The sequence below is a fragment of the Ranitomeya imitator genome, chromosome 8, assembly GCF_032444005.1.
Source record: "Ranitomeya imitator isolate aRanImi1 chromosome 8, aRanImi1.pri, whole genome shotgun sequence".
Lineage (NCBI taxonomy): Eukaryota > Metazoa > Chordata > Amphibia > Anura > Dendrobatidae > Ranitomeya > Ranitomeya imitator.
Window position 1 is genome coordinate 179,042,521 of NC_091289.1, and position 12,344 is coordinate 179,054,864.

Genomic DNA, 12,344 nt, shown 5'->3' on the forward strand with positions numbered 1-12,344 from the left:
CCCCTGCACCTGCTCCGGGGCCCATGGCGGCTGGGTGGGCAGAGCAGGGAGACCGATTCTCCCTGCTCTGCCGCAGAATGTAACTGTACTTACAGTAGCGTAGCTTCGGGTGGGCCCCCTCTGAGCTTCGGGCCCGGGGCGCTCGCACCCTCAGCCCTCCCCGGTAGCTATGCTACTGACTATAATACTGCCTCTATGTACAAGAATATAACTACTATAATACTGCTCCTATGTACAAGAATATAACTACTATAATACTGCCCCCTATATACAAGAATATAACTACTATAATACTGCCCCTATGTACAAGAATATAACTACTATAATACTGCCCCTATGTACAAGAATATAACTACTATAATACTGCCCATATGTACAAGAATATAACTACTATAATACTGCTCCTATGTACAAGAATATAACTACTATAATACTGCCCCCTATATACAAGAATATAACTGCTATAATACTGCCCCTGTGTACAAGAATATAACTACTATAATACTGCCCATATGTACAAGAATATAACTACTATAATACTGCTCCTATGTACAAGAATATAACTACTATAATACTGCTCCTATGTACAAGAATATAACTACTATAATACTGCTCCTATGTACAGGAATATAACTACTATAATACTGCCCCTATGTACAAGAATATAACTACTATAATACTGCTCCTATGTACAAGAATATAACTACTATAATACTGCTCCTATGTACAAGAATATAACTACTATAATACTGCTCCTATGTACAAGAATATAACTACTATAATACTGCTCATATAGATAATGATATAAGGGGATTTTGTCCTCATCATTGTTCCCACTTGACACAAAAAAAAAACAAAGAGAAGAATAAAGACTCAGGAGTCGGTGATTATAATCATATATAATATATATTTTACTCTTTAAAAATAGACTTCGGTTGGCGGCTACAACTTCTGTACAATCTACAAAAATAAACCTTTGTTTCCATTTAATATAAATAATTTAGATTTGGCGCAGTGACACCTTGTACCGAGCTTCAGTCCACAGAACAGACACAGACACTTAAGACCTTAGACCCTGCACGTCGCAGGGAGCCGCAGGGCGGCACGTGGTCATCTGGGCATCGCCCTGCGGCACCCGGCAGCGACGCGAGGGTTAATATTTATATATATTTGTTAGAGAAGCTGCCGTATCACATCTTACAGACACCACGCTAATAATAACAATAATAATTATTATATTAATTAACAAACACCAGAATACTATAGAGGTCCCTGAAGCGGGACAAATATAACAATGTCCTATAAAGGACAGGCCATTTATATATATATAATCCTATATATTTATATAGAGACATTTATAACGGTTCCATCATTCACAGCGAAGACAAAGTGGGGATTAACCACTTTAGTGCTGGACAACATTCTGGCAGTGAAGGCATTAAGAGGTTAATTAGTCATGTAGTTATTGAGATTCTGCAGTGCTACAAGTTCTGGGGGGAAAGGATCGGGGGGGAGACAGAATCCGGAGAAGAGCTCTGTATCTGATATTGCTGGAGGCGGGGGCGAATTTTACCAATGTTGGACCCTCCGATTTTATTTTTTTGGCTTGGAGGAAAAAAAATAGCTTATTTGGAGCTTGCTTTTTAATTGAGGCGTGAGGTTTTTAATAAATCTCGCCAGCTCCATATCAGTCAGATGTAACATTGACTAATCTGCTCCTTTTTTGGATAATTTTTACTCTTTTTTTGCTCTTGATTTTTTTTTTCTTAAAATCAAAATGCCTAATTTGTAACAGATAACCTCAGGATCTGTTTAAAATAATAATAATAAAAAAAAATAGATAAAAATGAATCCCCCCCCCCATCAGACGATGAAAAAACTCCTCATGTGAGCAGCAATTTGGGATTTCCCATAGAAATTAATAGGAAGTGATTTCCAACTTTTTTTAGGAGGATTTTTGGAATAGATCAAAGAAAAAAATAAATAAAAATAAATCTGAAAAAAATAAAAAAAAACAAACTCATTTTTGGAGGAGTTTTTCTTTTCCTGAAACAGTTTGGAAATTTTTTTTTAGTTTTTTTGATTGGCTAGTGTCAAATTTAGAGCTTATTCCATCAGGATCCTTCATGGTGACTTTCACTTTTTTTTTGCCCCCCACCAGGAATTTTTCAAAACTTCTTCAGGAAAAAATAAATAGTTCCAAAAACTTTTCATATGAATAGCAAAGTGGATTTCCCATAGAAATGAATGGGAAGAACTTTCAAGGAGGACTTTGGAGCGGATCTGTTCCAAAAAAAAAAAAAAAAACCTTAGTGTCAACTTAGGTGACAATTTAAAGCTCCAAAATATATTTTTCATTGACTTCTGAGACATTTGTAACCAACTTTAAGGATAAAAAAGACAATGGGTGGGAATATGTTGCATAGATGCACTGTATCCGAAACGACAGCAAGTTTCGGATCCTGATGCCGAGGAACGAACATCGAGTAGAGAAATCTGATTATTTTTTTTTTACAGGGAAGGAAAGTGCTTTGCTTTGTTTTTCCTTTTAACATTTTCTTCCAATTTCCCAAAGTGAAAAAAACCACTGCGTTTAAAAAATAACAAAAAAAAAAAGACTCCAGCAATAAAGGAGTTAACACATAGCAGCAAAACTGGCGAGTCTGATTTGCAGGCGACATAAAAGGTTGGATGGGAGGAGGGGGTCCGGGCAAGGCTTGAGGGGGTCTCTCCCCTCCCCCGCATCTACAGTACACTATCAGCTTATTAAATAGAAGTTGTGGTCACAGTCTCTAATACTTGATTGATCTAATCTTATTAGTATTCTCTTCTCTCCTTGTAGATGGCTCCGGGGGTCGGGGCTAATGTACAAAGATGCAAGTTCTGGAAGTGGATGCTTTTCTGAAAAAGAAGGGGGAAAAAAAAGTATTAAACTTGTGGTTGTTGTATTTTTATTTTATGCGATTCTTCTGGGTGAATCTAGTCGGCAGATAATCTGCTTCTGATGGTAGCAATAGTCACAAGTGATGACTGCAGTACCACCGACAACCACCTGATGGCAGTATGTCTCCTGCCTCCATATACTGACCTAGCGCACAATGGACGATCGCTCTGTGCTTCGCTTCTGCTCCAGATCCTCCAGCTCAAACACTTCCGGGTGCCGGTTTTTACTCCTGACCCATTTGGGCCTGTGTTCTGTGTGGTCCGTATCGCTGTCCTCATAGGCCTCGTGGCTGTACGCCCGCACGGCTCCTGGCAAGTTCGGATGAACCGCGACAGTCACCGAGGCCGTAGCTGTGACGGTGGTGATGGAGCCGCTGGGTCCTGTCACCTTTGTACAGTAGGCTGGAGGTGTAGTTCTGTGACCCTGAGGTCTACTGCCGTACTGAATCCTGTAATTGGGGGGCTGCTTAGCCCATGCAGACCCCTGGTTACACTTCCTCCAGTCTTTAGGCTCCTGAGAGTCCTTACAATCCTGACTACTGTTCCGGGTTACGTCCTGTAGAGTCGGATCTGCTTCGTCCTGAAGGACTTCTTCTTGGCTTCCCTTGCGAGGTTTTACCAGCTATAAAACATAGAAATAACATAATTTTAATTTTCTGATCTCATTTATACTTGTAAAATATATTTTACATGTTTGCAAGGGTTTTTAGTTAGAGAATGGCCACTAGGTAGCGCTCTTCTATTATATGTTTGCAATGGGTTTTCTTCTATATTTTACATGTTTGTAAGGGTTTTCTCTAGAGTGGCCACTAGGTGACGCTCTTCTATTACATGTTTGCAAGAGTTTTTCGCTAGAGAATGGCCACTAGGTGGCGCTCTTCTATTACATGTTTGTAAGGGTTTTTCTCTAGGGAATGGCCACTAGGTGACGCTCTTCTATTACATGTTTGCAAGAGTTTTTCTCTAGAGAATGGCCACTAGGTGACGCTCTGCTATTACATGTTTGCAAGGGTTTTTCTCTAGAGAATGGCCACTAGGTGGCGCTCTTCTATTACATGTTTGCAAGAGTTTTTCTCTAGAGAATGGCCACTAGGTGGCGCTCTTCTATTATATGTTTGCAAGAGTTTTTCTCTAGAGAATGGCCACTAGGTGGCGCTCTTCTATTATATGTTTGCAAGAGTTTTTCTCTAGAGAATGGCCACTAGGTGGCGCACTTCTATTACATGTTTGCAAGAGTTTTTCTCTAGAGAATGGCCACTAGGTAGCGCTCTTCTATTACATGTTTGCAAGGGTTTTTCTCTAGAGAATGGACACTAGGTGACGCTCTTCTATTATATGTTTACAATGGGTTTTCTTCTATATTTTACATATTTGCAATGATTTTTCTTCAGAGAATGGCCACTAGGTGGTGCTGTTCTATCGCAGTTCTTTTACTCTGTTTTCCGAATGTTTTAGTCTCAGGAGAACTTACCATGATTTTGGGATAGGAGGGGCTCTTGCTTGCTTCCAGCAGGATGTGTGATGGTTTTGGGGGGATGATATACGGACTGCGCTCATATAGTTGAGGATCATCTTCCTCTATCCCTGATGTTGCGGTGGTCTCAGAGTAGTATTCTGAGGAGTCCTCGGGGTCACTGAATCCCCCTCGTCCTCCGGCTTTGTGTTGCATGTAGAAGGCGTGGTGGTTGAGATGCGGGGGCTCTGGTGTGGGGGTGGGGAGGCAGTTACCGTTGTCTGCAGGGGTCACCTATGGATGAGAAATATTGCTAAGTCCATAATCGCACAGATGACGGAAGGTTGGCAATTTATCGCTAAGGCGCATTCAGTCATCCGTATGAATCGGCAAAAGATCGGACCTCAATGCACGGACTGGCCGGCGGCTCTCCCAGCATAGTAATATATGGGCGGCCAGTCCGTGTATTGCGGTCTGATTTCAGACTGATTTGTACGGATGTCTGAATATCTCATAGCAGGGCTCACCTCAGCCGGCGGTCCGATCAGAGACAGCAGCACCGGGAGCAGAACCAGTCCATTCAGCAGCCCCAGGACGGTAAGAATCGTGAGCACAGCAAAGAAATACCTGAGGAAAAGAGGGGACATCATCACGAAGGGTCCCTTGTAGAAATGCAATTTAGTTTTTATTTTTTTATTATAACAGAGCAACACGTTTCATTTGTAAACTACAACTCCCAGCAAGCAGAAGTGGTTTCTGCACGGGCTGCGCCGGACTTTTAAAGGGCCAGTCTGACGAAGTCAGAGCATAGGAGCCTGCTGCAGCCCGGGGGATTCCTTCCCGGTCAGTGGGGGTGCCCTGGCTTCCTGAACTCGCCCTCCCTTCCCCCATATCCATCCATTACAACCTGCATTCTGACCCACAGGAATGGGGGGGATGGGAGAGTGTCACACACAGCGTGAGAGCGCAGGCTAGATGCACGGAGAGCGTTCTTGGCACAGAATAAAAGTGACGTGAGCAGAACTGGGTCACTTGTCCCCGTGCCAAGAACGAGGTCTGTCTGGACCTTAATGGAAGCTTTAACACCGCATAAAAAAAAAAAAAAAAAGACCTTGGTGGTCCTCGTGGGGGAGCGCGACGCCGGCAGAGGAAGGGTTAAGTGGCCACTGCTCCAAGATGTGAATCAGCAGAGTTCTTAGAAGTGGTGTTTATGTTGGGTGCAGTAATCTCTGCTCTCATTGAGTGTTTAGTTTAGGAGTTTGGGGGGGATGGAGACCGATCTCTGAGCGACTTCAGCTGTTTACACCAAACTGTGCGCAGAATGTCTGTTTACAGGAGGGATCGCTGTGCTGGTTCCTGATCCGTCAGGACTTGCTGCTCCGCTCCCTCCTCCTCGCTCTTCTAAACAAGACCTCCCAGGCAGACGAAGGCTCTTGGATCGGATTCAGACACTGCGTCTTTTCGGGGGGCCACACACTGGGCTGTAATCTCCTGCCAGCTCAGCCCCTGACCCCAAGTCCAAACTACGTCAAACCTCTGCGGAGGGTTTCTTCTGTTAACCTCTTTATGGCTGAATGTGAATATTTGCAGATTTTTTAAAAAAATGCAAAAATACAGAAGTCTAAAGGGACAGACGCTGAAACACTCTCAGGCAATATTCACACATTGCGGTGCGAATACAGAGCGATGCACGGAGCGGACTCGGGGGTTCTGACCTTGACTTGGCGGCATCCTATATGCCTATGTGGCTGCTGAGTTCGGGTCAAGAGTCCCATGGCCGCTCCCTGAATCTGTGACAATTCGGCCTCAGAGTTGTATTAGAGCTATGGTACTACGAGAGGTATTTATGGTAAACGTGGAAAGTACACCTATCTCTTTATATTCTGCCTGGTGGTGATCCCACCAGACCTCTATTGTCTACTGATTACTGATCTATCTAAGTACCATATAAGTTTTGAAAGTACGACAACAATACCAACCTCGTTATTTACGCCTCTATATTGTGGTGTTTCTATTAGGGTACTATAACTCACGTATACCTATGATGTACCAGCTATTTTGCGTTTTCAGTACCACTATCATAAACAATATGAGGTTTTGTGGTGTCTAACAGCTCTAACTACGCACTATAAAAGGTTGTGTGGGGTCTAACATCTTCGAATACGTGTTACTATACTTGCCATAGTTTTGTCCGCACACTCTCTAGCTCACACTATATGCCAGAGTCTATTAATATTAGCTGATTCTAGCTATCATTGTTTTCTATAGCCAGCATCTAGCAGCATTTAGATTTTATTCACTTTTTCTTCTTTTTCTTTTTTGTGGTGTTATTGTTGGTGGTGGCTTTTTTTGAGGGATTCCTTTTTAGGGACTTTAGGGACAGTCTACGTTGAGCGGGGGCGCCATATCGTATCCCAGGGTGCCAACCTCCGCTGTCAGGAAGGGAATTGAGTAGGGCTAGGCACTTCTATCTTCCCTAGCCCTTTCCTGTACATTGGTATTATTTTTTGTCTGGTATTGTCCTGCATACCAGAGCCCCTTTTTCCCGTAGGATCCCTCCTACTGGTCTTTATGATATTTTTTGCTTTTTGGTCTTTTTTAATTATTATATTAAAATTTATTGTTTTAGGTCTTGCGTCAGTTTTTTGGTTTTTTTCTTGTTTATTAGTAGACCTTGGTTATTGGTAATTTGGTTTTTTCTGACAATTCGGCCTTAGGCTATGCGCACACGTTGTGGACTTTGCTGCGGATCTGCAGCGGATTGGCTGCTGCGGATTCGCAGCAGTTTTCCATGCGTTGTACAGCACCATGTAAATGTATGGAAAACGAAATCCGCAGTGCACATGCTGCGGAAAATACCGTGTGGAAACGCGGCGTTGTATTTTCTGCAGCATGTCAATTCTTTGAGCGGATTTCGCACAAAAACGGCGGTAAATCTGCAGTGCATTTTACCTGCGGATTTTGCAAAAATGGTGTGGAAAAATCCGCACACGAATCTGCAACGTGTGCACATAGCCTTAGGGTCTGTGCACACGATGTCTTTTTCAGGTGGGTCCATGCCAAAACCCCCCTGACAAAGCGCTAAGGAAACACTGTTACAAGAAGTGGCCTGACCATTCTTCAAGCCTTTGATGACGCTCTATACTTTACAATATAAGTCAATGGGAAGGTTTAAAAAGATGTCTGAAAAATGGCAGTGCAAAATATTGTGCAAAAATGCTGAGAAAACTTTAAAAAAACAAACACCTGCGGTCCATAAACATTGGACATACCCCAAGGAAATGACAAAAAAACACTAAAATAGAGACAAGCTTCAGGATTAGAAAACTCCGGAGAAAAGGAGCGATTCCTGAAACAGCTTAACGTTTTTGACTGCTGTCAAAAAAAAACCCCGTAGTATGGACACACCCTTAGGGCTCGTGCAATTGTTCGTATTTTCGGTGCAAGTGTGTTACAACAAAACATCTAATCACACTCGGACAAATGTTATTCTATGGGGCCGTGTACATGTCTGATATTTTTCTTGGACTGAGCCAGGCCAAGGTAAAAAAAATTGCAGCATGGCTGAGTTGGATACGATTATTGCATCGCACTCGGCCATGCAAATGAATGAGTCTGTGGAAAATATTGGACTGCACTCGGATGATATCTGAGTGCGGTGCGATTTCCAGGGACACAATGGAGAAGATGGAGACTTTTTTTTTCCCCATCTTCTCTTCATCCAAGTAAATCTGATCATAGAATAATGTGTCCAATTCTCTCGGATAAGTGAATATACGCTGGTGTGACCCTAACCTTAGGGAGAGTTCACATATGAAAGATACGTGGATGGTAGGCTCCTACGGAAAAATTGCATCTTAGATTTGTGATTGGGGTTACTGCTGAAAAGCACAACAGATCGGTGAGGGTCCGGGTTCTGAAAACCCCATCGACCACTCAAAACACTTGTGTGTGCAGCATCTCCTGAGCGTGCACATGGAGCTGTATATGGGCTCAATAAAAAAATCTATGAGCCCCCTACAATGATCAAGGTGCTCCTTAACAGCCAACATCAGACAGGTGTTTTGAGCAATCAGTGGGGGTCTCAGAACAGGACCCCCACCGATCTGCAGGACATCTCATCACACAATGTAAATTTTAAAAAAATAAATTAAAATAAGGCGTAGGCCTCTTTAAAGGGCTTTAGATGTTACAGGAAAAACCCGATATTGACTCAGCATGGTAGGAGGCAGAGTGATAGTAAAGCTGTATAATAACAATAAATCCATCTGACACTAGAACGGAACTGTACCTTAAAATAAAGTCGAACTCGGAACCTGCCAGCATCAGCACCCCGAGAAGAGTGGAAATGGCGCCATCCAGAACTGGGGCAAACATATGTTCGAGGGCGAGTACAGAGCGCTGGTTCCGGTCACCAATAGCAGTGAGAAATCCCTGCAGGAAAAATAAATATAGGATTAATTTAAAGAAATAAATAATTTAAAAAAAGTCCTAAATATCTTCCATGGCTTTATTCACACCTATTGAAACACAGTAAAACCGTATTGATTTTTTTGCTATGATTTTTCAAAATTACGGCAAAAACTCTCCAGGTTTTCCCACAATTTGGCAACGAGAGAACGCAACCTAATTATAGTCATCCTACTGTCTGTTCCATCCTTTGATCGACACTAATAGTAATATAATAATAATAATTATTTTTATATAGCGCTAACATATCCGCAGAGCTTTATAGTTTGCACACATTATCATCGCTGTCCCTGACGGAGCTCACAATCTAGAATAGTAACACAAATGGTTGAGCCGGCGACTCACCAATGCCACGTGAACGGTGAACTCTACGCCGATGCCAACGGAGGCGATGAGGATTACAACAGGGATGGCGCTGAGCTTGATGCCAATCAGTCCCATGATGCCAAACAACTCCACCGTCATCATAGCCAAGATAAAAACCTAGAGTACAAAATGAGGGACAGGTTAGTCCTGTGGTGGTGGCGCCTCGTTCTGATAGCTCGGCATTATTACTGGCTCTTACAATGATTCCGGCAGTCCATGGATTCAGCAGGAGGAGGGCGCACACCAGAAATGTACATGCCAGGACGATGCTGATCGCCAGGAGGAACCAGTGACGCAGACCGATGTACTGCTCCCAGAAGAGGAAGGGGTAACCACTGGGGTAGCTGTACACCCCCTGATCAGCAAACTCCTTACACACCGAGCGCACGCTCTCAATGGCTTCGATGAAATCAGACGTCTGGCGTAAACCGTTCAGGTAGAAGGGAAACTGGGCAAATTCAATAGGTTCTGCTGCTGAAACTGGGGAGGAAAGAGGAGAAAAGTGATATTTACATTTTCACAAAGATGACAGGTTACATCTACCCATTAGCTAAGAGCCATAAGGTACTGTCACACTAGACGATATCGCTAGCGATCCGTGACGTTGCAGCGTCCTCGCTAGCGATATCGTCCAGTGTGACAGGCAGCAGCGATCAGGCCCCTGCTGTGCTGTCGCTGGTCGGGGAAGAAAGTCCAGAACTTTATTTGGTCGCTGGACTCCCCGCAGACATCGCTGAATCGGCGTGTGTGACACCGATTCAGCGATGTCTTCACTGGTAACCAGGGTAAACATCGGGTAACTAAGCGCAGGGCCGCGCTTAGTAACCCGATGTTTACCCTGGTTACCAGCGTAAAAAAACAAACAGTACATACTTACATTCAGCTGTCTGTCCCTTGCCGTCTGGTTCCTGCACTGACTGCTGGCCGTAAAGTGAAAGCAGAGCACAGCCACAGCGGTGAGTCACCGCTGTGTGACTCATCGCTGTGCTGTGCTTTCACTTTCACTTTACGGCCAGCAGTCAGTGCAGGAACCAGACGGCAAGGGACAGACAGCTGAATGTAAGTATGTACTGTTTGTTTTTTTACGCTGGTAACCAGGGTAAACATCGGGTTACTAAGCGCGGCCCTGCGCTTAGTTACCCGATGTTTACCCTGGTTACCGGGGACCTCGGGATCGTTGGTCGCTGGAGAGCTGTCTGTGTGACAGCTCTCCAGCGACCAAACAGCGACGCTGCAGCGATCCGGATCGTTGTCGGTATCGCTGCAGCGTCGCTAAGTGTGACGGTACCTATAGACATCACTGGGGGACGAGGCGCTGTGAGCCGCATGCCTCAGGGACTGACTGCGTTCACATGATGGGATATAAGCGCAAGGATATAAACTCACTTCTCAGATTTTCCCCAGTGGTGTCGTATCGATCGTGGATCCATTCTGGAGGTTGAGGGTAAAAATTGGCCTGAGATGCGGCATAGCCCAGGGGATCATTGCTGACCCAGACCGTCAGGTAGATATAAAAAGCATCCTGAGGAATGAGGCCGTTCTCGTCCACCAGTCGCCGACTAGTCAGCTGTGCAGGGGAAACAACATAACAATGTATTAAGAGAACACAAATTTACTTACAAGTCTGTGAAATTTACACATTAGACCAATGAGGGCAAAAACCCGACAATGTCATCCGACAGACTAATGAGTACTGGGGGCTTCCCGACTCTCCCCCAACAGATGATCTCGGGGGAGTTAAAGATTAGGTATGTCCAATTTTGTTCTCGGGCGAGATGAGCCAACGACAGAGGAGTAAAAGACGCAGGAGTCGGCAGAGATCGCTGACGGTTGATCACAGCTATTAATTGTGTAAGGGGCCTCTAAAAAAAAATAAAAATCTACCTGATCAATATTAAAGGGATCCTTCTTGTTTCCTGTCTGGATGAGGAGTTTATAACCCAGGATGCCATCTTCGGTGCCGTTACGGTAATTATCCTGTGTGATGCGGCCAGACTGCCAATCCTTATCGAAAGAATCCTGGAGGCCTGTTGGAAGGGAAGGAAAATTTACTATAAATTTACTTGGCGGAAAAAACAAAAACAAAACAGAAACAAAGACAAAAGCCCCCTTTAAAAATTCCTGTGAATTCCTGACATTCACTTTCACATAAAGGTAACGGCTCTGATCAGGTCACGGGGCTCCATTACTACCATAAACAGTCCCTGGTGCTCCCACCATGTGCAGCGACCTTCCCATGTGCATCATGATAGGTTTGGGTTCGTCCTCACCTCTCAGCCACTCCTGGAAATAATGCAGCCACATTTTAGGTAAGTCTCTTCCTTCCTCTCGAACAACGTACTTGACGGAGCCAAAGGACTCGTGAAGTTCGTACAAGGACGTCTGAACCTTGGGGTAATCGAAGCCTCCCTTTGTAACAATGAACATGTTGTAGAAGGAGAAGTATTTGAACTGAGCGGAGATAAAGTTGTATTCCTTGGTCTCTCGAGGAACGATGTCCGTCAGATAGAGGCCATCATGAACCATGGTGGTTCCATACAAGCCGAGACCTAAAAGGGCCATGAAGAGAGCGACCACGATTCCCTAAAAAAAAAAAACAACAAAGACCTCAGTACAGGAAAATCTTCAGGTTTCGCCACATCTAAATGATCATTTGGCTGCATAACTCACCTTCATTTCAGGCTTCAGCAGTAAAGGCGCGTACTTCTCACGGGCAAATTCGGACAGGCTCCACTTCAGGAACGGAAGAGGGACGCACTCGCGCCTTCCTTTCGTTTCATTCACTTGAGACAGCAAATCTCGGGTGGAGCTGGAGGGGCTGAAGACCTGAGACCCCAAAGGGTCCACAGTGGGGACAATGACAGAGGGCGAGGTGGAGATCTGGGAGGTCGGTGGTAGGATGGTGACCACATGGTGCCCAGATGAGTCACACTGGGTGAAAGCCTGGACGGTGGTAGTGATATGGGTGCTGGTAGTGATGGTGGGGTTCCCGTAAGATGATGGATGGTAAGTGTGATTGTCGTTAGCGTCGGGCATTTCTTGAGGCTGAATCTGGATCACTCTGGAGGAGCACGGGCTACAGAGAAGAAACGGGGGGTCATAAATCATTCAT

At 44.4% G+C, this 12,344-nt stretch overlaps 1 protein-coding gene across 1 annotated transcript in view; it reads right to left on the reverse strand.

Moving 5' to 3' along the window:
- Positions 1-2,513: 2,513 nt before the first annotated feature.
- The window catches only part of PTCH2 (patched 2), a 35,432-nt gene continuing 25,601 nt past the window's right edge, over positions 2,514-12,344 (reverse strand). Inside the window, exons 14-24 of the mRNA XM_069737995.1 lie at positions 11,903-12,308; positions 11,503-11,815; positions 11,117-11,259; positions 10,619-10,799; positions 9,432-9,712; positions 9,212-9,349; positions 8,688-8,830; positions 4,924-5,023; positions 4,415-4,690; positions 3,089-3,565; positions 2,514-2,901 (exon numbers count right to left, since the gene is read on the reverse strand). Coding sequence (XP_069594096.1) covers positions 3,089-3,565; positions 4,415-4,690; positions 4,924-5,023; positions 8,688-8,830; positions 9,212-9,349; positions 9,432-9,712; positions 10,619-10,799; positions 11,117-11,259; positions 11,503-11,815; positions 11,903-12,308 — 2,458 coding nt within the window. The 3' untranslated portion in view covers positions 2,514-2,901. The remainder of the gene's footprint in view (positions 2,902-3,088; positions 3,566-4,414; positions 4,691-4,923; positions 5,024-8,687; positions 8,831-9,211; positions 9,350-9,431; positions 9,713-10,618; positions 10,800-11,116; positions 11,260-11,502; positions 11,816-11,902; positions 12,309-12,344) is intronic.